Source organism: Piliocolobus tephrosceles, chromosome 1 (assembly GCF_002776525.5).
Source record: "Piliocolobus tephrosceles isolate RC106 chromosome 1, ASM277652v3, whole genome shotgun sequence".
NCBI classification, from domain to species: Eukaryota; Metazoa; Chordata; class Mammalia; order Primates; family Cercopithecidae; genus Piliocolobus; species Piliocolobus tephrosceles.
Window position 1 is genome coordinate 85524277 of NC_045434.1, and position 24587 is coordinate 85548863.

Consider the following 24587-nt stretch of genomic DNA (forward strand, 5'->3'; position numbering starts at 1 on the left):
CCCAAAAAAAAAAAAAAAAAAAAAAAAAGAAAAGAAAATAGATTGCAGTGGGGCAAGAGAGGATATGCCCTAATATGAGCAAGAGATGATGTTGGCTTGGACAAAGGAGGTAGCTGACAATGAAGGTAGGGAGAAATACGATGTGGGAGTAAAATTCCCTAACATATTATCTGTATTTGTTTTTTGTTTTCCTATGATTGTACTTTTTCGTTATATTAACCTTGCTTTTCCCTTCATCTTTCTCAGTGATTTACAACTATAACATGGCTTATGATGTATGAGGGGTGGGAGCAGAGGCATGGCTGGAACAGTATGGAAAAGCAACTCCCTAAAGGAGTCTGTATGTTATATTTATTCATTTCATCCAACAGATACTTACTGAGCTCTTACCATATGGTAGGCATCAGTCTACATACAGGGGTACAGTGGTTAAAGACAAACAAGTCTCTGTTCCTCTGGAACTTACCTTGTAATGGGATGAGATAAATATAAATAAACAATAAATTAAAATATCAGATACTGGTAAGTGTTATGCAGGAAATTAAGACAGGGTTATGGAGTAGAGAGTAACTGATTCAGTGCTTTAGATTTAGGGATAAGGGAAGGCCTCTCCGAACAGGTGATATTTAAGCTCATACCTGACGAGCAAGAAAGAACTAGCTATGTGAGGATTTTGGAGGGAGAATATTCCAGGTAGAGGGAATAGGTAGTGCAAAGGTCCTAAGGCAAGAACAAGCATGATGAAATTAAAATGTAGAAAGAAACCAACATGGTTGGCGCGTAATGATTGAAGGAAAGAATGATACAAGGTAAAGTTAGAGGGGTAGGGACCAGATGTTGAGTCCTGTAAGCCTCTCTAAGGTATTTATATTTTATTATGAATGTGATAGGAAGAAAACCATGACAAGCTGTGTTTTTTTTGTTTGTTTGTTTATTTGTTTTTCTTTTTTTTTTTGAGATGGAGTCTTGCTCTGTTGCCCAGGCTGGAGTGCAATGGTACAATCTCAGCTTACTGCAACCTCCACCTCCCAGGTTCAAGCAATTCTCCTACCTCAGCCTCCTGAGTAGCTGGGATTACAGGCACGTGCCACCACGCCTGGCTAATGTTTGTATTTTGGTAGAGACAGGGTTTCACCACGTTGGTCAGGCTGGTCTCGAACTCCTGACCTCATGGTCTGCCTGCCTCGGCCTCCCAAAGTGCTGGAATTATAGGCGTGAGCCACCGCGCCTGGTCAACCATGGAGAGTTTTAAGAAGGGAAGTAATGATGTGATTTATGTTTATGCTAGCTACTATATGAAAATAGATTGTTGGGGGTGGGGCAAGAATGGCCACAGTGAGACCAGTTAAAACACTAAAGCAGAAGTCCAGACAAGAGATGTTAGTGGCTTAGAGTATGGCGGTGGGGTGTGATAGAGAGATGTGGTTGGATTCAGGATATACTTTGAAGGTAGATCAAGTTATTGAGTACAGACCACCGTTGTCAGATTGGATTGCAAATAAAAAACATGGATTTTTTTACTGAAGAAATTTATAATTTAACACATTTGGCAAGTAAACCCCTGGGCCACTTTTTTTTTTTTAAAGAAATAGGGATTGGATTTAGATCACCTTTAATATGTTTGAGTCTCTGAAACAACTGAAATTTGTTCTTTCAAAACAAGTTTGCCTTGTTATAGGTCAAGTAGAGAGAGAGTGTGTGTGTGTGAGTGTGTGTGTGTGTGTGTGTTGCCAAGTGGAAAATGAAGTTTGAGATTGACCTTGGAAGATTTCATGATGCTCATGAAGTTTAAAACAGGATCTTAAGGCGCACATAAACATGTATTAGTTATAGAATGGTGGGAGGACTGTGTTTCTTCATTTTTATTGGGACATAATTGACAAATATAAATTATATATATTTAAGGAGTTACAGCTCGATGTTTGTACATGTATGTTGTGACGTGATCACCACAGTCAAGCTAATTAACATATCCATCATCTCGCATAATTACCTCTTTTCTTTTATGGTAAGAACACTTAAGATCTACCCTCCTGGCAAATTTCAAGTATACAATACAGTATTGTTAACTATAGTCGCAATGTTGTACATTAGATCTCCAGAACTTATTCATCTTGCATAACTGAAACTTGTACACTTTGACCAGTATCTTCCCATTTCCCCCACTCCCCAACCCCTGGCAACCCCCATTCTATTCTGTGCCTCTGTGAGTTAGCCTTTTTTTTTTTGATATGGAATCTTTCTTTGTTGCCCAGGCTGGAGTGCAGTGGTGAGATCTAGGCTCACTGTAACCTCTGCTTCCTGGGTTCAGGCAATTCTCATGCCTCAGCCTCCCAAGTAACTGGGATTACAGGCACTGGCCACCATACCTGGCCAATTTTTGTATTTTTATTAGGGACGGGATTTTGCCATGTTGACCAGACTGGTCTCAAACTCCTGACCTCAGGTAATCCACCTGCATCGGCCTCCCAAAGCGCTGGGATTACAGGCATGAGCCACCACACCCGGCCTTATTTTAGCTTCCACCTATAAGTGAGATTATGCAGTATTTGTGTTTCTGTGTCTGGCTTGTTTTGCTTAGCATAGTGTCCTCAAGGGAGGACATTTCTGATAGGGGTAATAGCATTCACTTTACTTCTGATGATCTAGTGTGTAATCTCTTTGTGCCACAGGAAAAGACAATGTTAAAATGTGATATTGGATATGTTAAGTAGGTATCCATGCCCTTACTGACCCTTTTGCTCTGTGTATCAGGTACTATTTGTTTTCCCTCATCATGAATTTGAGCCGTGATGCTTATGAGATTCGCCTACTGATGGAGCAAGAGTCTTCAGCTTGTAGCCGGCGACTGAAAGGTTCCGGAGGAGGAGTCCCCGGAGGAAGTGAAACTGGGGGACTTGGGGGACCAGGGACTCCAGGAGGAGGTCTGCCCCAGCTGGCTCTGAAACTTCGGCTGCAAGTCCTGCTCCTGGCTCGAGTTCTTAGAGGTCATCCCCCACTTCTGCTAGATGTGGTCAGAAATGCCTGTGATCTCTTCATTCCACTGGACAAATTAGGCCTCTGGCGCTGTGGCCCTGGGATTGTGGGGCTTTGTGGCCTCGTGTCCTCCATCCTGTCTATTCTCACCCTAATCTATCCCTGGCTACGACTCAAGCCCTGACCTTCTAGTACAGGATAAGGAGGGGACCTGAATTGGTGAGATGGAATCTTAGATCGTCCCCCATGTACCAGCCTCATTCGAATTCTACTCTTTGGTTAAAGTTAGAAATTCAGAGATTTAGGGGTGGAGGAAGAGCTTTGGGGAAGATGAGGTAAGGAAAGGTGACTTGTGAAGTTAATAGGATGTGTCTAATTTCTAGATGTGCCTGAGCTTCTGTTCTTTTCCTCTGTCTTTGTCTGTGTCTCTCTTGAATGTATTTACTTTGTGTCTGTTATGTCTATTTAAGGTTCTGTGTCTATGCATCTCTCTCTCTCTTTCTTTTTTTAACCTTCTCATTCTTCTATCCAGGGATTTAATCAGCAGAATTACTTTTTGGTAGGGGAGGTATAAGGTTTGGTCTGTAAGGTTCTAACTGCCTTCTTTTTTCTCACAGAGGTGGCTTATGGCAGATTTTTCCTCCTTCAGACTCCAAACATAATTTTTAATACTATGTGCCAGTGGACTCTTCCCTCATATCTCTGCACCACAAGTGGTTGGATGTTTCCTCTTCCTCCCTCATGTCTACCTCACCAGCCTCGCTCATGATTTGGCCCTTATCCTTCCTTGTACACGTACCTTCAGATTTCTGCTTACACTTTGATTTCAGAGCTTTATTCCCTAGTCTGTTCCCTAGTGTAGCATCTTGCTGTAAATCTTGTACAATGATTCTGTGTAAATAGCTGTGGCCTATGCCAATAATGAAGAGCAAGCCTTTCAGGTAAGCAAATTAAAGTTCAGTTTGCTCATCAACATTTAGTCTGGTCCCTCATTTTTTGGTCATTTGAGGCCCCTATTCCTGTCACTGTGGTTTGGGTTTTTCTTGGGATTAGCCACTAATGTCACCCACATTATTTTTATTGAGCACCTACAGTATGTAAAGCAAAATACTAAGTGGGCATCCAGAAATCTAAGAACCTCCACACTCCCAACTTTTAAGAAGTTTATAACCTAGCTGAGGAGTTGGGGTGGCAGAGGGGTGGTCTAATACTAAAGTTATTGTCCTGGCTCCACAAAACACATCTCATACCAGTTGATATATAATCCCTCTAAGAAGCAGAATGCCATATGACAGCATAGGCTAAGAGCCAAGAACAGAACTCAGTGGTGTGGGGCTGGTAAGGATTTGGAGCTGTGTCTTCACATGTTGGGACTCCCCTGGGTGGGTAGAGAAAATGATACCACTGCTGTCAGCTCTTTCATTTTCCATATTCCAGGTTGAGATAAATAAGGTTAGGAAGTAAAAAGAATCTATCGGCCAGGTGTGGTGGCTCACGCTGGTAATCCCAGCACTTTGGGAGGCCGAGGCAGGTGGATCACTTAAGGTCAGGAGTTCAAGACCAGCCTGGCCAACATGGTGAAACCCCGCCTCTACTAAAAATACAAAAATTAGCCAGGCATGGTGGCATGTGCCTGTAGTCCTAGCTACCTGGGAGGCTGAGGCATGAGAAATGCTTGAACCCAGGAGACAGAGGTTGCAGTGAGCCAAGATTGCGCCACTGCATTCCACCCTGGGTGATAGAGTGAGACTCTGCCTTAACAAAGAAAAAAAAAGAATCTGAACCTATCTCCTATCCCCCGGCCAGGTGCAGTGGCTCACTTTGGGAGACTGAGGTGGGAGGATTCCTTGAGTTCAGGAGTTCAAGACCAGCTTGGGTAACATGGTGAAACCCTGTCTGTATTCTCAATATAAATACTTTGTCTAAAAACTTTTAGATAAAAGTTTAAGATTCTTTTCTTATAAAAGAAGAATCCATCTCCCACTCCTGTTCCAAATTTGAGGAAAGCATTATTAACCTGGCAACAACAAACAGTAGAAAAAAAGAAATAGCAGAAATGGACCAAAAAAATATTCTCTGGATATAGAGATGAGGCCTCCAGGGGGCAGCACCAAGGCAGAGAAATAGACTAAGATGGCTCAGTTCTTTCCTTGGTCTGGGGCTCCCCACAGTTCCCCACCGTCACTCCTCCCATTCCTTCCAACTTTATTTTTAGCTGCCATTGGGAGGGGGCAGGATGGGAGGGAAAGTAAAGAAAACAGAAAAGGAGAGGGACAGACAGAGGCCAGAGGACTTCTCATACCGGACAGAAACCGATCAGGCATGGAACTCCCCCTCATCACTCAGCTGTTCTTGCCCCTGGTGTTCCTGACAGGTGAGGGAAGTTAACTTCTTGGTTTCTGGTGGGAATGGAAGATACATAGATCGTTTGCAATTGGGACCATTAGAGTTAAAATTCTTTGGGATTTAGGAAGCGAACACTGGTTCTACATTTCTTGTGATGTGTGTCTGTGTCCTTGTGCATTTTTAGGCCCTCACATATGACTGTTTCAATATTGAGACTGGCAGGGGCTAAAGCTGCCTAGGACCTTGTGTAAGATTTGTATCTAATAATAATCATTATAATTATTATTTTTTAAAGATAGGGTCTTACTTTGTTGCCTAGGCTGGACTGCAGTGGTACAACCATAGCTCAGTAGTCGGGACCACTAGGTGCGCGCCACCACACCCAGCTAATTTTTTTTTTTTTTTTTTTTTTTTGAGACAGGGTCTCACTCTGTCACTCAAGCTAGAGTGCAGTGGCATGATCATGGCTCACTCTAGCCTCAACCTCCCAGACTGAGGTGATCCTCCCACCTTGGCCTCCCGAGCAGCTGAGACTATAGGAATGTGCTATCACGCCTGGCTAATTTTTTTTTTGTAGAGACAGAGTTTTGCCATGTTGGCCAGGCTGGTCTTTAACTCCTGGACTCAAGCAATCCGCCCCCCACAGCCACCGAGAGTGCTGGGATTATAGGCATGAGCCAGCATGCTTGGCTGAGATTTGTATCTAAATATATAAAATCTTCATCCTAAGCCCTATAGGAGTAAGGAGACAAAAAAGAAATGTGATGTGACTTTCCATGTGGCTAGTCTGATTCCTATTATCCCCTCCCTAACTTCTTACCCTTGGTGGTCCCTGGGGCCTGAGGCATAACTGACTAACTATGTGGTCAGAACTCTGGGTTTATCTAACCAATGAGCTGCAGTTTCTAGTCATACAGCCCTGCCAGTTTTCTGGATGCAGAACTGCTCACATACAAAACACCTTTCTGAAAATGAGCATGGTTTGGGATAAAGCTATAGCCATTGGTAATGGTGGGGGGTAGCCTGAGAGGGGTTGCTTAGAAGTACAGAGCAAGACATAGTTGAGGAAAGGACCATGGGAAGGACAAGAGGCCTGGAATTTTTCCTTGGCAGTGCCCTGTAATCATTGTTTCCTAAAATACCAGCTCTGATTTTAAAGGCATTGGGGTCAAAAGAGAAGATCAGCCAGGGTCGGCCACCTTTAGAGTGGGCTAAAGGCTGAGGAAACCATGGAGGTCGGTGGTGGGGGATGGGGGGTGCAGTTGGGAGAGTAGATGAGTTAAAAAGGAGGCAGGTTGTGGGAAACTTCAGGGTGATGGGACCCTTGGCAAGGATGGATGGCAAACTATGTGTGTGGGCAGGCGGGTGGCCCCACCCAGTTAATTACCACTGAGATTGCCAAGGCTGGAATCAACCAGAGACCTAGACATTGGAAAAAGACACTGAGAGTGTGACAATGACACTGAGAGTCAGGAAGAGATAGAGAAGGCGAGAGCCAGACATGTGGTGCTTCTTAGCTTCCTTTCATTCCCCCTATGTTGGGGAGAATTGGAAGCAATGGTTGTTCTGGGGATACAGAAAGGCCCTCTCCCTCTTTTGACCCTCACAGTTTGTTGAGGAGTGTGTGGGGGAGGAATGTTGTGGAAAAGAGTAACTTGACCTTTTCAGACATGTCTGTGAATGAAATTTCAGAGGTGGGAATGGAAATACAGCTGTACATCAGCATGGCAGAGGGCCACAGGTTAGGCATCTGGACACAAACACAGGAAGGGGATCATCTTTGCCTGGGGCTCTGAGCACAAGACACTGAGAGAGGCCAGAAAAGCTTATGAGTGAAAAGGCAGGCAGAAAGACTGAGATTAAGATGCTCCCTCATAGCTTCTCTCTGGCTGTGCCTCTAGCCATTCACTACTTCATGCTAACCTTATGATCCTGGCCCCACAGGTCTCTGCTCCCCCTTTAACCTGGATGAACATCACCCACGCCTATTCCCAGGGCCACCAGAAGCTGAATTTGGATACAGTGTCTTACAACATATTGGGGGTGGACAGCGATGGTGAGGAAGAAACTGGAGTGCCAGCGGACTGGGACTGCAGTAGAGCTAACAAAGGGGAGGCAAGATAGATGGGACTCTAAACTAATCTGGCCTTTTGAAAGTGGCTGGGGCTCTAAACTTGCCACCTCCATGCTCTTTCCCTTTGGCCTATGTCAAGGGTCATGTTCGCCCTATGATTATATTCACATCCTCTTCCCAGGATGCTGGTGGGCGCCCCCTGGGATGGGCCTTCAGGCGACCGGAGGGGGGATGTTTATCGCTGCCCTGTAGGGGGGGCCCACGATGCCCCATGTGCCAAGAGCCACTTAGGTAAGAAGATGCCTGACCCTTCTCCTAAACCCTGACCTTGATACTCTAGAAGCTTCAACTCCCTATACCTCAGCTTTTTCACCCCTAAAATCCACATACTCCCTGTCCCCAATCTGATACCAATCCCTGCTCATTCTCCTCCAAAATCATATGAATTCAAGCACCCCATCTATGACACCATGATCTCATTCTCTTCTACCTCCTTCCAACCAGGTGACTACCAACTGGGAAATTCATCTCATCCTGCTGTGAATATGCACCTGGGGATGTCTCTGTTAGAGACAGATGGTGATGGGGGATTCATGGTGAGCTAAGGCAAGGGTGGTGGCAGTGTCTCTGAAGGTCCATAATAGAAAAAAGAGCAGTGTGGTAAGGGAAAATGGTCTGTGTGGAGGGGCCAAGAAGTTAAAAACCTAGAAAGCAAGGTAGGTAATGTCAGGGGGTGGTCTTCATGCCTCCTTCAACTGGGAGCATGTTCTGAGGGTGCCCTCCCAAGCCCGGGAGTAACTATTTTCCCCATCCCCAGGCCTGTGCCCCTCTCTGGTCTCGTGCTTGTGGCAGCTCTGTCTTCAGTTCTGGGATATGTGCCCGTGTGGATGCTTCATTCCGGCCTCAGGGAAGCCTGGCACCCACAGCCCAACGTGAGCCAGAGGAAGGCTGAGTACTTGGTTCCCAGAAGGGGATACTGGGTGGGAAAAAGATGGGGCAAAGGGGTATGATGCCTGGCAGAGGGCCTGCATGGCTGTCCTCATCGTTACCTAATATGCTTGCAAAAGCTCCATGTTTCCTGACAGATTAGAATTCAGACTCCTGGCCAGGTATGGTGGCTCATACCTGTAATCCCAGCACTTTGGGTGGCCAAGGTGGGCAGATCACTTGAGGTCAGGAGTTCAAGACCAGCCTGGCCAACATGGTGAAATCCCATCTCTACTAAAAAAGTACAAAAATTGCCAGGTGTGGTGGCTCATGCCTGTAATCCCAGCACTTTAGGAGGCCGAGGCGGGCAGATCATGAAGTCAAGAGATTGAGACCATTCTGGCCAACATGGTGAAACCCCATCTCTACTAAAAATACAAAAATTAGCTGGGCGTAGTGGTGAGCGCCTGTAGTCCCAAGCTATTCGGGAAGTGGAGGCAGGAGAATCGCTTGATCTAGGGAGGCGGAGGTTGCAGTGAGCCGAGATCGTGCCACTGCACTCCAGTTCTGGTGACAGAGTGAGACTCTGTCTCAAAAAAAAAAAAAAAAAGAAAAAAAAAACACAAAAGTTAGCCGGGCGTGGTGGTGCATGCCTGTAATCTCAGCTACTCGGGAGGCTAAGGCAGGAGAATCTTGCTTCAACCCAGGAGGTGGAGGTTGCAGTGAGCCAAGATTGTGCCACTGTACTCTAGCCTGGGTGACAGAGTAAGCAAGACACCATCTCAAAAATAATAATAATAATAACTCGGACTCCTTATCAGGAGTCCATGATCTGGCCTGGCACAGTGGCTCATGCCTGTAATCCCAACATTTTGGGAGGCCAAGGCAGGAGGATTGCTTGAGGTCTGGAGGTTTGAGACCAGCCTGGGCAACATAGACCCCATCTCTACAATAATAAAAAAATTAGCCAGGCATGGTGGTGCATGCCTGTGGTCCCAGCTACTCAGGAGGCCAAGGTGGGAAGATCGTTTGAGCCCAGGAGGTCGAGGCTGCAGTGAGCCATGATTATGCCACTACACTCCAGCCTCGTCGACAGAGTGAGACTCTGTCTCAAAAACAAACAAAATGTTCTCTACCCAAATGCCTCTCCTAATATTCTCTTCTCCTTAAATATTTTCAGTCTTTACTATCTTCTTAGTTGCTACCATGTTTCATTCCCCACCATCAGAACCAATCTGCTTTTGTTCCCCCACTGTACAGAGTCATGCTATGTTCCTACCTAGCATTTAATTCCTTCTTGTTTTTTAGAGCATTGTGTATATAAATTATATATGTATATAAATGTATATATGTGTGTGTTTATATACCTATATATGTATATATACACACATATACATTTATATATATACTTACATATACACAATTACTAAAGATTACTAAAGGAATCTTTTATTAATTTCTACACTTACACAGAGCCTGGCACAATACCTTCTTTGCATGTAAGAAGTGCCTTATAAATGTCTAAATTGAATGTGTCCTCCTGTGACCTCTTTCCTTTGTTGCCCCCAGCTCAATGTCTTCTACCTCAGTTTTCCCCTTCCTTCTAGGCTGCCCAACATACATGGATGTTGTCATCGTCTTGGATGGCTCCAACAGCATCTACCCCTGGTCTGAAGTTCAGACCTTCCTACGAAGACTGGTAGGGAAACTGTTTATTGACCCGGAACAGATACAGGTAAGAGAAGGCAATATGAGCTGGGTGCAGTTGCTTGTGGCACCTACTCAAGAGGTGGAGGTGGAAGGATCCCTTGAGGCCAGGAGTTCAAGACTAGCCTGGGCAATATAGTGAGACCTCATCTCTAAAAATATGAAAAAAAAAAAAAATTAGCCAGGCATGGTGGCATGCACCTGCAGTCCCAGCTACTCAGGAGGCTGAGATAAGAGATCAATTGAGCCCATGAGTTTGAGGCTGCAGTGAGCTTTCATCACACAGCTGCACTCCAGCCTGGGTGAAAGAGTGAGACCCCATTTCTTAGAGAGAGAAAAGCAATATGGATGGGCTTGGAAGGGGAGAGACAGAGAGAGAGGGGATAAATGTAGGTGTTGTCTTCAGTAGTATCCAGGTGTTCATCTCTCCTCTTCTTACATACTTTCTTCTTCCTCCTCTCCCCCGATCTCACATACATACATTTCATTTGAATGCGCTTTATTCCCAGGTGGGACTGGTACAGTATGGGGAGAGCCCTGTACATGAGTGGTCCCTGGGAGATTTCCGAACGAAGGAAGAAGTGGTGAGAGCAGCAAAGAACCTCAGTCGGCGGGAGGGACGAGAAACAAAGACTGCCCAAGCAATAATGGTGGCCTGGTGAGGCACTGGGAAGAGAGGTGTGGGACGCTAGAGCAATGAAGCCTTAGAAGAGTTAGGGCAGGGCTGGGTGCGGTGGCTCATGCCTGTAATCCCAGCACTTTGGGAGGCTGAGGCGGGCAGATCACCTGAGGTCGGGAGTTTGAGACCAGCCTGACCAACGTGGAGAAACCCCATCTCTACTAAAAATACAAAATTAGCCAGGCATGGTGGCACATGCCTGTAATCCCAGCTACTCAGGAGGCTGAGGCAGGAGACTCTCTTGAACCCGGGAGGTGGAGGTTGCGGTGAGCCGAGATCACGCCATTGCACTCCAGCCTGGGCAATAAAAGCAAAACTCCATCTCAAAAACAAAATAAAATAAAGAAATAAAATAAAACTTTCCCTTTAAAAAAGAAAAAAAAAAAAAACAAGAAGGAGAAGTTAGGGCAGGTTTGGAGTGCAGTGTATATATCCCAAGATGTCCTGCATACTTTCTTTGTATGTACACTAATAGTACACAGAGGAAGGCTAAGTGGGCTGTCATTGCACTCCCTCTCACTACATTTCTACAAAGTGTCTATGTCTGTGTCTTTCCATATTTCACAGACAGAAGTATCTTTCTATCCCTCCACTCCAACAGTGATCCTGGCCCACAGGTTCTCCACTACTGATGTCCTAGCCCACATTCCAAACATGATCCAAAACTCATCTCTAGGGGCACAGTGGTAAAATTGAAACAAAACAAAACAACTTATGTCTCGGAGGAGTCCCTGCCCAGACCATTCTCTTCTATTCTATATTTCCTTAGTATTTATCCTCCCAAATATAATATTTGTTGAATGAATCTGAGTGTATGAATGTTGTACTTATTTAGATTGATAAGCTACTCTGTATGTTCTATGACATTCAAACATTTGAGCTCTCATTCCATGCCATCTCCATGTTAAATACTCAAGGAATGGCCTAAAAGACAAGATGCCTGACCTCAGTGAAGTGCTGATGTTAAATCCTGTGTGTGTGTGTGTGTGTGTGTGTGTGTCTGCATTCATCTGATCACACCTCACTCCTTTCTCTTCTCAGCACAGAAGGGTTCAGTCAGTCCCATGGGGGCCGACCCGAGGCTGCCAGGCTACTGGTGGTTGTCACTGATGGAGAGTCCCATGATGGAGAGGAGCTTCCTGCAGCACTAAAGACCTGTGAGGCTGGAAGAGTGACACGCTATGGGATTGCAGTGAGAATTCACCCTGGATCTGGAAGAGTTGGGGGGTCACAGGGGGCAGTGTCTTGTGAACTGTCCAAGGACTGGGAACTTGAGGAAAACAAGGGCATTAACTACTTCCCAGACTTCAGCCTCATCATGTTAGTTGGCTGTGTTCTGTGCCAACTCTAACGCCTCATTCCTTGATCTTATGACCTCTTAGGTCCTTGGTCACTACCTCCGGCGGCAGCGAGATCCCAGCTCTTTCCTGAGAGAAATTAGAACTATTGCCAGTGATCCAGATGAGCGATTCTTCTTCAATGTCACAGATGAGGCTGCTCTGACTGACATTGTGGATGCACTAGGAGATCGGATTTTTGGCCTCGAAGGTGAGGATTACTCTGGAGAAATGGACAGAGCAGGAGAAGTTCTGGAGTGTAGGTGGGGCTCTGGAGTGAGTTCAGTAGGTAAAAGGGGAAACTGTCTTCCCCTGATATTGTCTCAATATTTTCTCACGACTAAGGGTCCCATGCAGAAAATGAAAGCTCCTTTGGGCTGGAAATGTCTCAGATTGGTTTCTCCACTCATCGGCTAAAGGTTGGACAGATTGACCCCTTCATGACTTCTCCCATTCTCTGACTCAGATAACTTCAACCACAGGGCCCTCCAGATTCCTCCTTTAACCAGCCTCCATGCTGACCTTCCCGTGCCTTTCCAACTGAGCCCAGCAGACCCTCAGTGATCTTTTCACTCCTGGAATGTTTTTTTCCCTTTATTCCCCACTGTCTTCTCAGTGACTCCATCTGCTTCTGTCCCACAGGATGGGATTCTCTTTGGGATGGTGGGGGCCTATGACTGGGGGGGCTCTGTGCTATGGCTTGAAGGAGGTCACCACCTTTTCCCCCCACGAATGGCTCTGGAAGACGAGTTCCCCTCTGCACTGCAGAACCATGCAGCCTACCTGGGTGAGTAGCAGAGAGTTGCAGAGGACTTGCAGCGTAGGGGAGGAAATACATCCCTAGTTGGGGGGGTATGAAATACTCCCTCTTAACTCATGAGGTTTCTCATTGACCTCTTGCTACTTCCCTTGGGACCTCCCGCTGTGCCTTTAGGGAACCCCCTACTCTGGACCCCATCTTCTTTTCCTTTACTACTCTGTTACTTTGCTCACTTCTAGGTTACTCTGTTTCTTCCATGCTTTTGCGGGGTGGACGCCGCCTGTTTCTCTCTGGGGCTCCTCGATTTAGACATCGAGGAAAAGTCATCGCCTTCCAGCTTAAGAAAGATGGGGCTATGAGGGTTGCCCAGAGCCTCCAGGGGGAGCAGGTAGGGCATCCAAGGAAGGGTGGGACCTTTGGATTCCCAGGGACCTCCGGGCTGTTGGGGAGGAGTGTAAAGTGGGTAAGAGGGAGGCCTGCAAAGTCTGTGCGGAATTCTGGTTGGCAGAGTCTGTCAGGGATGTAAGGAGCAGACTGGCAGGCTGGTGAGTGCTTCCCACTGAGTCCACTTGTCTACAGTCACCTTCCCTTTTCTCTGGGGTCATCATCACCCACCATTCCCCAGATTGGTTCATACTTTGGCAGTGAGCTCTGCCCATTGGATACAGATAGGGATGGAACAACTGATGTCTTACTTGTGGCTGCTCCCATGTTCCTGGGACCCCAGAACAAGGAAACGGGACGTGTTTATGTGTATCTGGTGGGCCAGGTGAGACTTGCTGGGACCCCCTGCCCTGGACTTGCGTTGTGGGGGTGAGGGAGGAAAGGAGGAAGGGTGCACATATTTGAGGGTTTGCTGAGAGGTTGGGGCTGCTGGATTAGCATCTTCTATCTTCTCTCCTCCACCAGCAGTCCTTGCTGACCCTCCAAGGAACACTTCAGCCAGAACCCCCGCAGGATGCTCGGTTTGGCTTTGCCATGGGTGCTCTTCCTGATCTGAACCAAGATGGTTTTGCTGATGTGGCTGTGGGGGCACCTCTGGAGGATGGGCACCAGGGAGCACTGTACCTGTACCATGGAACCCAGAGTGGAGTTAGGCCCCATCCTGCCCAGGTCAGGAGTACCCAAATAAAGCAGGGGCATGGTTGTAGGAAGAGGAGTAGGGGGATGCTCTTTGCTTGTCAATAGTGCCCTTGGCTTGAGACCCAAACTGAACAAGTGCTTTTATTAGTAGGCAAAAACATAAGGCAGCAGGGTAGAATTCAGGTTGCTGAACTAAGAACTCCTGAACACAGGCAAGTTTCTCTTATTCCCAGGACTCATGGGAGGATTATAAAGAGCAAGGCATGGCCGGGCGTGGTGGCTCACGTCTGTAATCCCAGCACTTTGGGAGGCCGAGGCAGGCGGATCACCTGAGGTCGGGAGTTGGAGACCAGCCTGGCCAGCATGATGAAACTCTGCTAAAAATACAAAAAGTTAGCTGGGCCTGGTGGCGCATGCTTATAATCCCAGCTACTTGGGAGGCTGGGGCAGGAGAATCGCTTGAACCTGGGAGGCGGAGGTTGCAGTGAGCCAAGATCACACCATTGCACTCCAGCCTGGGCAACAAGAGTGAAACTCCATCTCAAAAAAAATAAAAAATAAAAATAAATAAATAAATAAAATAAAGTAAAAATAAAGGAAGAGCAAGGCAGGAGGCCTGAGAAACTAGGTGTATGGGTCCCTGCCTTAGTCTCCTCTCTCTTCCTCTCAGAGGATTGCTGCTGCCTCCATGCCACATGCCCTCAGCTACTTTGGCCGAAGTGTGGATGGCCGGCTAGATCTGGATGGAGATGATCTGGTCGATGTGGCTGTGGGTGCCCAGGGGGCAGCCATCCTGCTCAGGTGAGGGGTCCCAGCTCAGGTAGCAGTGGACAGCGTAGCATAGCTGTTAAAGGCAAGGGCCTTAAAGTCACAGATTGAGATTTGGGTTTCTTGGTCAACTTACTCTGTGCCTCCATTCCTAGTTTAAAAAATGACAGTAGTAATAGTACCTACCTTATAGGTTTATTGTGAGGGTTAAATGAGATAATCCATATAATGATTTTAACACAGTGCCTAGCATATAAGTGCTTATTGACGTGAATCTAGGGCCGGGTACAGTGGCTCACACCTGTAATCCCAGCACTTTGGGAGGCCAAGGTAGGAGGATCATTTGAGGCCAGGAGTTCAAGACCAGCCTGGCCAACATGGTGAAACCCTGTCTCTACTAAAAATACAAAAAATTATCTGAGCATGGTGGTGGGCGCCGGTAATCCCAGCTACTCGGGAGGCTAAGGCAGGAGAATCGCTTGAACCCAGGAGGCAGAGGTTGCAGTGAGCTGAGATCGCCCCACTGCACTCCAGCCTGGGCCACAGAGTGAGCTCCATCTCAAAAAAAAAAAGATCAATGACGTGAATCTATTATCTTACTTCCGTCAGAGGGCTCCGGGGGAGGGTGACATATGCATTCAGCCCCTCCTTCTTTGTTTTGACCATGGGGAAGCAAACATTGGGCTTACACTTCTCAAGGGCTTACCTCCTACTGATAGAATTTCTTTTCCACACTGTTCCCAGCTCCCGGCCCATTGTCCACCTGGCCCCATCACTGGAGGTGACCCCACAGGCCATCAGTGTGGTTCAGAGGGACTGTAGGCGGCGAGGCCAGGAGGCAGTCTGTCTGACTGCAGCCCTCTGCTTCCAAGTGACCTCCCGTACTCCTGGTCGCTGGGATCGCCGATTCTGTGAGTGACTAAAGCGCATCACAGGCAACTCTCAATTCCTTGCCTGCCTTCCTCACTAGACCCCTTTCCACCCTCACTCTTGCCTCCTTCATTCAGACATGAGGTTCACAGCATCACTGGATGAATGGACGGCTGGGGCACGTGCAGCATTTGATGGCTCTGGCCAGAGGCTGTCCCCTCGGAGGCTCCGACTCAGTGTGGGGAATGTCACTTGTGAGCAGCTACACTTCCATGTGCTGGTAAGGAGAGGGCAGGAACTGAGAATGAAGAGAAGTCTGGGTCAGAGGAGGACTTTCAGCTGGATCAGCAAGAAAGCCAAAGCTGGGAAAATGAGATGACTTAGACTTTGGAGTCAGGGCTGATCTGGGTTTGAATCCTAGCTGTGCCATTTACCACCTATGAATTCTGGCAAGTCCAACCCTCAGTTTTCTTGTCTGCAAAGGGGTGATAATAATAATAACTATATCATAGGAGTTGTATTAAAATTAAATTTAGTAATACAGTTAAGATCTTAGGACAGTGCCCAGCATACAGAAAATGCTTCATAAATGATCACTACAATTATCACATGATCCTTGACTCTGTGACTGTTTTCCTTCAGGATACGTCAGATTACCTCCGGCCTGTGGCCTTTACTGTGACCTTTGCCTTGGACAATACCACAAAGCCAGGGCCTGTGCTGGATGAGGGCTCACCCACCTCTATACAAAAGCTGGTCAGCAGTGCCATGCCCTGCCCCTTGCTCCCAACACTGCCCTCTTTCAAGAGAAAAGGGAGGGAGAAGACATGAGATCATGGTGAAATCTGACCTGGCCTCCTCTAATAAAAATATACCCACTTTTGTCTTTTCACTTTTCCCCTATTCTATTCCTTTCCTCCTTGCTTTCCTCTCAACTCTTAGCCCCTTCCCTTTCTTCCAGGTCCCCTTCTCAAAGGATTGTGGCCCTGACAATGAATGTGTTACAGACCTGGTGCTTCAAGTGAATATGGACATCAGAGGCTCCAGGTTGGATGGACATGTACTGGGCAAACCAGGGTGACCTGAGACAGACTGGAAGGGACTCGAAGGGAGCTGGGGGTAGGGGGTTGTTTCTTACCCATGATAACAAAAGTGAGACTTTTGGCACTCCCCTCCTTCAACTCCTGGTCTCTCCCTCATTCATCATTCCCAGGAAGGCCCCATTTGTGGTTCGAGGTGGCCGGCGGAAAGCGCTGGTATCTGCAACTCTGGAGAACAGGAAGGAAAATGCTTACAATACTAGCCTGAGTCTCATCTTCTCTAGAAACCTCCACCTGGCCAGTCTCACTCCTCAGGTGCCCATGGAGGAGGGGGTGAGGGAGAAGGAAAGAAAGGAGGAGGAAGAAGGTTGGGGTACTGGCCTTAGCTGTGAGGTGTTCTAGAGAATGGCTCAGTGTTTAGAGGCTGTGGGTAGGACAGCAGTTGCAGGCCCAGCTCCAGCTTCCATCTCCATTCCCCTGCCCTCAGAGAGACAGCCCAATAAAGGTGGAATGTGCAGCCCCTTCTACTCATGCCAGGCTCTGCATTGTGGGGCATCCTGTCTTCCAGACTGGAGCCAAGGTGAGTTGGGGTCTAGGATGAAAAGGAGGTTCTAGGAGGGCAGAGGCTGGGATCTGAGGGTCCTGGGACTTCAGGGAAGGAGGCACACAAGGGCTCCTGTTCCTCTGTAGTTGTTCCATGAGGAAGACTCTACCATTACCCCGTGTCCCCTGCCCCTAGGTGACCTTTCTGCTAGAGTTCGAATTTAGCTGCTCCTCTCTCCTGAGCCAAGTCTTTGTGAAGCTGACTGCCAGCAGGTGAGAATGACGGAACTTTCTTCTAGACCTCTCCTCCTACTGAGTCTTGACTGGAGGGGTGGGGAGGAACAACACTGATTCCTCTATTAGCAGAGAAGGGTGTCTTCTGAGGAGGGGTTGAGATGTGAGCCTCTCCCCTCTGACCCTACAGTGACAGCCTGGAGAGAGATGGAACCCTTCAAGATAACACAGCCCAGACCTCAGCCCACATCCAATATGAGCCCCATCTCCTCTTCTCTAGGTAGGCCCAGCTTCTAGGTGAGACCTAGTTCTCTCCTCACACTCATACCCTTATGCTGCTTTCCTCCCTTTCCATGTGCCTCAGTGTTTCCAAAAACCCATGCCCTTGCGGCTGCTCAGTCTTTTTGCCTTGAATCCTATTCATGCTGAACCTTCCCTTTTAAGCATCTTACTTTCCTAGATACAAGGTTTTGCCAGGCCTTGGGCACTGGAGCTGGGATGAGGGGATATGGGATGTAGCCATAACGCTTGCATTGTCTGTGTCATGTTCTACTTCTGTCTTCTGCATGTACCCCCGTCTCTTTATCCATGTGTTGGCCCTGCCTCCTCTGAATCCATGTCTGTGTGCTGATCATGTGCCCCTGTGTCTGTGTCACGGCTGTGACCATGTACTTCCTGACTTGGTGTTCACACAGTGAGTCTACCCTGCACCGCTATGAGGTTCACCCATATGGGACCCTCCCAGTGGGTCCTGGCCCAGAATTCAAAACCACTCTTAGGGTGAGAAGCTGGAGGGGTCTTGGCATGAAGGGGAGGTGGGAGAACGACAGCTTTGTGGGAAAAGGATTGGAAGGGTCTCTCTTGGATTTTAATGGTAGCTAGGGTGAAGGGGAACAGATGAGGAAGGGCCTTCCGTCTCCCACTTCTTACTATTCCCAACCTTCCTCTTAGGTTCAGAACCTAGGCTGCTATGTGGTCAGTGGCCTCATCATCTCAGCCCTCCTTCCAGCTGTGGCCCATGGGGGCAATTACTTCCTATCACTGTCTCAAGTCATCACTAACAATGTGAGTCTGGTCTAGGAGGGCATGGAGTCCTGCTCCCTTGAGCTGGTGGACTCACTGAAGCTGGACACCACACCAGCTCCCTATCTGTTGGGCTGCTACTCTTGGGGCTCCTCTCTCTGGGGGGGGGCTTTCTTTTTACACATGTGGCTTATTTGGGAGAAGAAAAAGGGATTATTAGGGGAAGAACTGCAAGGTGTGGGTATGTTCCAGCTCAGCCTTGAGTGGCTAGCCCCACCTCATCAGGAGGGTCTTTCAAGTTGGATCTTCCCCTAGGCAAGCTGCACAGTGCAGAATCTGACTGAACCCCCAGCACCCCCTGTGCATCCAGAGGAGCTTCAACACACAAACAGACTGGTATGAGTCACAAGGGGGTGTCCGGAGTGGGAATGTAAGTGGAGTTGGGTGCCCTGGACAAGGGGGTAGGATCTGGAGCGGGGAAGAAGGGATCTTTCCACCCCAGGGTCTGATCTGGAGTGGGAATGAAAATGGAGTCAGGTGCCTTGAGACAAGACTGTGTGAACTAGAGGTGGGGAAAGAGGGTCTTTCCACCACAGAGTCCTGATCTGTCTGTCTCTCTCTCTTCTGTTAGAACGGGAGCAATACTCAGTGTCAGGTGGTGAGGTGCCACCTAGGGCAGCTGGCAAAGGGGACCGAGGTCTCTGTTGGACTATTGAGGCTGGTTCACAATGAATTTTTCCGAAGAGTAAGCCTTTCCTTTTCTACTACTCCCCTCTTCTGCTCCTTTCTGGAACTTTAGCATAGGTTTTGGAGGTAGACAGACCCATGTTGAAGTTTGACTTTTGCCTCTTACTAGCTATTTGACCACGAGCAAGTTATTTCATCTCCCTAAGCCTCTTTTTCCTAATCTCTAAAAGGGGAAGATACTACCAATTTCATGGGGTTGTTATAAAGAATAAATGAATAATGAGCTGGACATATGGTGAACACAAGTTATTATCCTTGTATTTTCCTCCACTGACCATTCCTTAGTGCTGTATCAATCAACATTTACAGGATACCTACATTTAATCAGTTAATAATCCATCAAGTGCCTATTATGTAAAAGGCCCTGTATTAGGCTGACACTGAGGAGAATATCTCCAACATTTAGCCCCCATGCCTAACTCATTGTAGGTGCTTAATATATTTTTGCTAAATGAATGAATAATTGATACTACATGCAGGATTTGTATTGGGGAGCGGTGGGAAGTAAGATTGTATAGGCGAGACGGATCTAGATTATGAAAGGCCTTTGAATCTAGGGAGAAATTGAACTTAATATGACAGGTAGTGAGGAGTCAGTGTGAGTTCCTCCTGGGCAGGGAAATGGCATCTTAATTGTAATGGCATTTGGCACTAAGGTTGATGTTGTGCTTTCCCATATCTACCTGGAATAACACAAGATCCCTGGGATGTCATCATATGTTTTAGGGAAGTTAAGTCCAATAAACCATCCTTCTCCAAGTCTCTTTGTCCTTCTTTGGTATCTTTTTTTCATTAGTCTATTCATGCTTTCAACAAAGATTTATTAAGAAACCACTTCATGGCTGGGCGCGGTGGCTCACGCCTGTAATCCCTGCACTTTGGGAGGCCAAGACGGGCAGATCACGAGGTCAGGAGATCGAGACCATCCTGGCTAACACGGTGAAACCCCGTCTCTAATAAAAAATACAAAAAACTAGCCGGGCGAGGTGGTGGGCGCCTGTAGTCCCAGCTACTCGGGAGGCTGAGGCAGGAGAATGGTGTAAACCCGGGAGGCGGAGGTTGCAGTAAGCTGAGATCCGGCCACTGCACTCCAGCCCGGGCGACAGAGCGAGACTCCATCTCAAAAAAAAAAAAAAAAAGAATGCATTTCAGGTAAAGCACCAGATGTACTGATTGTCCTTGGAAAACAAATAGCAGCAGCAGATGTGACCAGGGGTTTTCCATCTATTATCCTTCCTCTCTTTTCCCATTGGTCTTCAGCCTTTTCTTCTAGTCTTGAGAGCCCTTGAGGTTATGTCTCTCGGCCTCAACTTTGCTGTTGGGATTCTAAAGAACTACATCACCTGGTGATGGCTCATTTTAAATGTCTTCCTATCCACTTGTTCCACAGGCCAAGTTCAAGTCCCTGATGGTGGTCAGCACCTTTGAGCTGGGAACCGAGGAGGGCAGTGTCCTACAGCTGACTGAAGCCTCCCGTTGGAGTGAGGTGGGGCTGGAGACCGAGTTTGAGAGCTGTGAAAATAATGATGATGAGTATGGGATAGGGCCACCCGTGGGCTTTTCCAGAATGAAGGCATCTCCGTCAGGTAGCAGGATCCTAGTGTTCCACTGCTGCCATTCCTGCCTTAGTTTCTTTCCTTTAAGTAGAAGGAGGTTATTTCTTCTATTTGGGGGCTGGCTTTGGTATAATGTGGGATGAGACTAGCTGGGTTACAGGATGCATGTAGAAAACTACTCTTCTCTCCATACAGAGCCTTCTGGAGGTGGTTCAGACCCGGCCTATCCTCATCTCCCTGTGGATCCTCATAGGCAGTGTCCTGGGAGGGTTGCTCCTGCTTGCTCTCCTTGTCTTCTGCCTGTGGAAGGTAAGCACTGCTTTAGTGGGGAGTGTGGAGCATGGTGCCCATGAGTTGAAGAATCCTTTTTTTTTTTTTTTTTTTTGAGATGGAGTCTCGCTCTGTCGCCCAGGCTGGAGTGCAGTGGCCGGATCTCAGCTCACTGCAAGCTCCGCCTCCCGGGTTTACGCCATTCTCCTGCCTCAGCCTCCTGAGCAGCTGGGACTACAGGCCCCCCCCCCCACCACGCCCGGCTAGTTTTTTGTATTTTTAGTAGAGATGGGGTTTCACCGTGTTAGCCAGGATGGTCTCGATCTCCTGACCTTGTGATCCGCCCGTCTCGGCCTCCCAAAGTGCTGGGATTACAGGCTTGAGCCACCGCGCCCGGCCGAAGAATCCTTGATTATAGCAGAGAGCACAGGATTTGTGCTGGGCAGCTAAGCAGGCTGTGGATGTCATGCCCAGGTCTCCTTCACTGTACCCCACAAATGTTGGTTAAATTATTCTAAGCCAAATAAAATAAATTTGAATTCCATTTTTGGAAACAGAACAAAAGTGAAGATCTCAGATAAGTCTGAGAGCTACTGGCAAGGTTCCCAGTCTAGGCATTTGGCGATGACGCTTATCTTTTCCTCTACAGCTTGGCTTCTTTGCCCATAAGAAAATCCCTGAGGAAGAAAAAAGAGAAGAGAAGTTGGAACAATGAATGTAGAATAAGGGTCTAGAAAGTCCTCCCTGGCAGCTTCTTCAAGAGACTTGCATAAAAGCGGAGGTTTGGGAGCTCAGATGGGACAAGAAGCCGCCTCTGGACTATCTCCCCAGACCAGCAGCCTGACTTGACTTTTGAGTCCTAGGGATACGGTTGGCTAGAGAAGAGGCTTTACCTCAGACAAGAAGAGCTGGCACCGAAACTAGCCATGCTCCCACCCTCTGCTTCCCTCCTCTTCATGATCCTGGTTCCATAGCCAACTCTGGGGCCTTTCTTTGGGGTCCTTTTATCCCCAGGAACCAATCATTTTTTTGCCTAGGTGCCTGACTCCTTTCAGGTTCCCTCTTAATCTTCCCTCACAGTTTGGAAAGGATGAGAGTTATCTTCCTCGATTCTTCCACCCTCTCACCTTCCTGCCTGTTCCCCACTCCACAGGAGGGAGCTGACGTTGGCTTGAAAGGAGTAAAGTCAACATCTGCTGCTTTCCTGTGGACTCTGGTGATTCATAGAGCCGGATGGGGAGAGTCAACAGGAAAAAAGGAGGGAGGAGGAAAAGCCACAAGAGACATTCTGTACAATTCCAAGGAACAGAGAAGCCTTTAGACAGGCAACTGCCATCCCCCCTGAAACCTGAGACCTGTGGTGCACTCGCCCGCCCTCAGGTGTTGGTGAAACAGAGCTGCCCCCAGGCTTGCTGGGCATAGGCTTCCTGATTCCAAGCCTTTTCTGGGAGCAAAGCCAGGGCCTGGTGCCTGATTTTCTGTAGCCAGGAGCCCTCAGGTGGCTGGAGCTGGAATAGCAGGGAGGACTGGGTGTACCTAGGCAGTATTTTCTCTACTTCTCTCAAGTCTTATACTCACTCTTGAGCCCTCCTTAGGGCCTGCTTAGAAGGCAGACAGAAGAGAGAGTACTGCTGCTTGATGATGGGAAATGCTTTCACTTTACCAGCTTTGGGAAGCAGCAGCCGCATGGGATCTAACGTGAGGGGTCCGCATTAAGAAGCCTTCAAGAGTGGCATGGGACTGTGGGGAGCAAGCCCTTACTTGCTCAGCACTGGTTATACAGCACAAATAGCTCCTAGAAAGATGTTTCTGGGGCAACCCTATAGAACCTTGGTCATGTTTTGCAGGGTTTCTCTGGTGGAATCAGTTTGCCAGCCCTTGCTTGGTGTTTACTGGAAATCTCCAGGTTAATTTCTATCTCTGACCCCTCCCCAACCTACTCCATATTTGGGTCATGGCCAGTAAAGGCAGTTAGAGTCTCATAGACAACTGGGTAACTTATATTTCTTTGTAATCGAGACTTGAGATATCGAAGTCAGTTACTGATCTCCAGAGTGCAGCTCTGAGAGCCTTTTGAAGAATCAGCACTCGTTTAGAGCTGAGAAGAGAGAAGACCTGATTGGGTGGTTGACTAGCAGTCACAGAACCTGTCCTCCCAGGCTGTTCCTGAGGCCTGACCACAGTGTTTATTTTGACATGTCTCTGGCCTTCTGCAGAGGCCCACCCTCATGGGCATTGTCTCTGTTTCCCAGCAGGGTGGACGGTGTATCAGATGGTCAGAACAAATAAAGTTCAGTGTCAAATGCCCTTTGGCTCTATATGTGTTCCCTAGGATATAGACTGCTCAGTAATAGTGAGAGGTAGATACTTGTTTTGCCTGGGACTTTACAGAGTGGAGTCCCTGGAAGGCAAAGTTAAGAAGTATTTTAAATGTTTTCTGTGGCTGTCCCACAGGAGATGTATTCTAGCCTCCTGTAATTCTCACCTGCTTAAGTGACCAGAAAGTATAAAGGTCTGGGAAGCACAGAGGCTTGGATTGAAATCCTGTCTGCCATTTATTAACTATATGGCCTTCAGCAGGTCATAACGTCCCTGAGGCTCAGATAATAATAAGAGGCTGTGTCTTACAGTGGTTAACAATGAAGGCAGATTTGGGTTTAAATCTAGGCTATACAACTTAAAAAGTCCATTTCACCTAGGACAGACATAACTTCTCTAAGTCTTGGCTTTCTCATCTTTAAACCTATTAGGGTCATGAAGACAAAATGAAATAATCCAAGAAAAGTGAGCATTTAGTAAATGCTCAGTAAATGGTAACTATGATTATAAAACTATTTTGTCATAAAATAATCTACCGTATCATGCCTTGTGAGGATTAAGGGAGAAAGTATACTGGAGCACCAGGTGGTGGCGTTCCTGCTCTCTGACCCATCTCCCAGATCATGAAGGTGTGTTTCTTCTATGTGCTATTGTCTCATTCACTAAATCTTGTCCTATGCCTCATCCCCCTTTTTTTTGTTTGAGATGGAGTCCCGCTCTGTCACCCAGGCTGGAGTACAGTGGCATGATCTCAGCTTACTGCAACCTCCGCCTCCTGGGTTCAAGTGATTCTCCTGCCTCAGGCCTCCTGAGTAGCTGGGACTACAGGTGTGCACCACCATGCCCAGCTGATTTTTGGAGACAGGGTTCACCATGTTGACCATGCTGGTTTTTAACTCCTGACCTCACGTGATCTGCCTGCCTCAGCCTCCCAAAGTGCTGGGATTACAGGCGTGAGCCACTGTGCCTGGCCTGCCTCATCCCTTTTGAAATAAGCTCTTTGAGCTCTCTAAGGTGATAATTAGCTGAAGAATTTAAGGTTCTAATGGTAGGGATCAAATCTATTTGATTCCATTAAGCAGGTATCTTCTAGGCTCCTCTTGAGACACCCAGAGTTTTTCCACTATCCTGAGGGAACACGTGCACTTAAGCAATGGCCTTCTAGAGACCCAGTCTCTGCCTCTGTTGCCTAACCCTGAGAATTGTGGCCTGTCTGGCCTATTTGGCCTATTTGGCATGAACACCATTCTCTGTCAACCTGCTAAGTTGTTTTGTGACAGGAAAGAGTTTCCATTGTGACTCTCAGTGCACTTCATACAGGCTGTAAC

General features: G+C 47.5%; 1 protein-coding gene across 4 annotated transcripts in view; it reads left to right on the forward strand.

Annotated features, from left to right (window-relative positions):
* ITGA10 (integrin subunit alpha 10) overlaps positions 1 to 23245 on the forward strand; it is a 27298-nt gene extending 4053 nt beyond the window's left edge. The window contains exons 4-33 of one of the 4 annotated variants that reach the window (XM_031935942.1): positions 2755 to 2987; positions 7267 to 7378; positions 7578 to 7687; positions 7901 to 7992; positions 8214 to 8328; positions 9931 to 10058; positions 10540 to 10688; positions 11751 to 11901; positions 12092 to 12257; positions 12392 to 12465; positions 12689 to 12833; positions 13046 to 13194; positions 13432 to 13575; positions 13719 to 13919; positions 14560 to 14690; positions 15402 to 15568; positions 15665 to 15807; positions 16170 to 16283; positions 16489 to 16574; positions 16741 to 16882; positions 17055 to 17147; positions 17307 to 17383; positions 17535 to 17624; positions 18040 to 18124; positions 18296 to 18409; positions 18683 to 18763; positions 18999 to 19112; positions 20505 to 20600; positions 20866 to 20979; positions 21590 to 23245. In XM_031935942.1, the coding sequence (XP_031791802.1) occupies positions 2755 to 2987; positions 7267 to 7378; positions 7578 to 7687; positions 7901 to 7992; positions 8214 to 8328; positions 9931 to 10058; positions 10540 to 10688; positions 11751 to 11901; positions 12092 to 12257; positions 12392 to 12465; positions 12689 to 12833; positions 13046 to 13194; positions 13432 to 13575; positions 13719 to 13919; positions 14560 to 14690; positions 15402 to 15568; positions 15665 to 15807; positions 16170 to 16283; positions 16489 to 16574; positions 16741 to 16882; positions 17055 to 17147; positions 17307 to 17383; positions 17535 to 17624; positions 18040 to 18124; positions 18296 to 18409; positions 18683 to 18763; positions 18999 to 19112; positions 20505 to 20600; positions 20866 to 20979; positions 21590 to 21655 (3682 nt within the window). In that variant the 3' untranslated portion in view covers positions 21656 to 23245. Of the gene's footprint in view, positions 1 to 2754; positions 2988 to 4820; positions 5351 to 7266; positions 7379 to 7577; positions 7688 to 7900; positions 7993 to 8213; positions 8329 to 9930; positions 10059 to 10539; positions 10689 to 11750; positions 11902 to 12091; positions 12258 to 12391; positions 12466 to 12688; positions 12834 to 13045; positions 13195 to 13431; positions 13576 to 13715; positions 13920 to 14559; positions 14691 to 15401; positions 15569 to 15664; positions 15808 to 16169; positions 16284 to 16488; positions 16575 to 16740; positions 16883 to 17054; positions 17148 to 17306; positions 17384 to 17534; positions 17625 to 18039; positions 18125 to 18295; positions 18410 to 18682; positions 18764 to 18998; positions 19113 to 20504; positions 20601 to 20865; positions 20980 to 21589 lie in introns of those variants that run through there. The other 3 variants (XM_023198633.2, XM_023198634.1, XR_002728274.2) reach the window with 3 other exon arrangements.
* The last annotated feature ends 1342 nt before the right edge of the window (positions 23246 to 24587 follow it).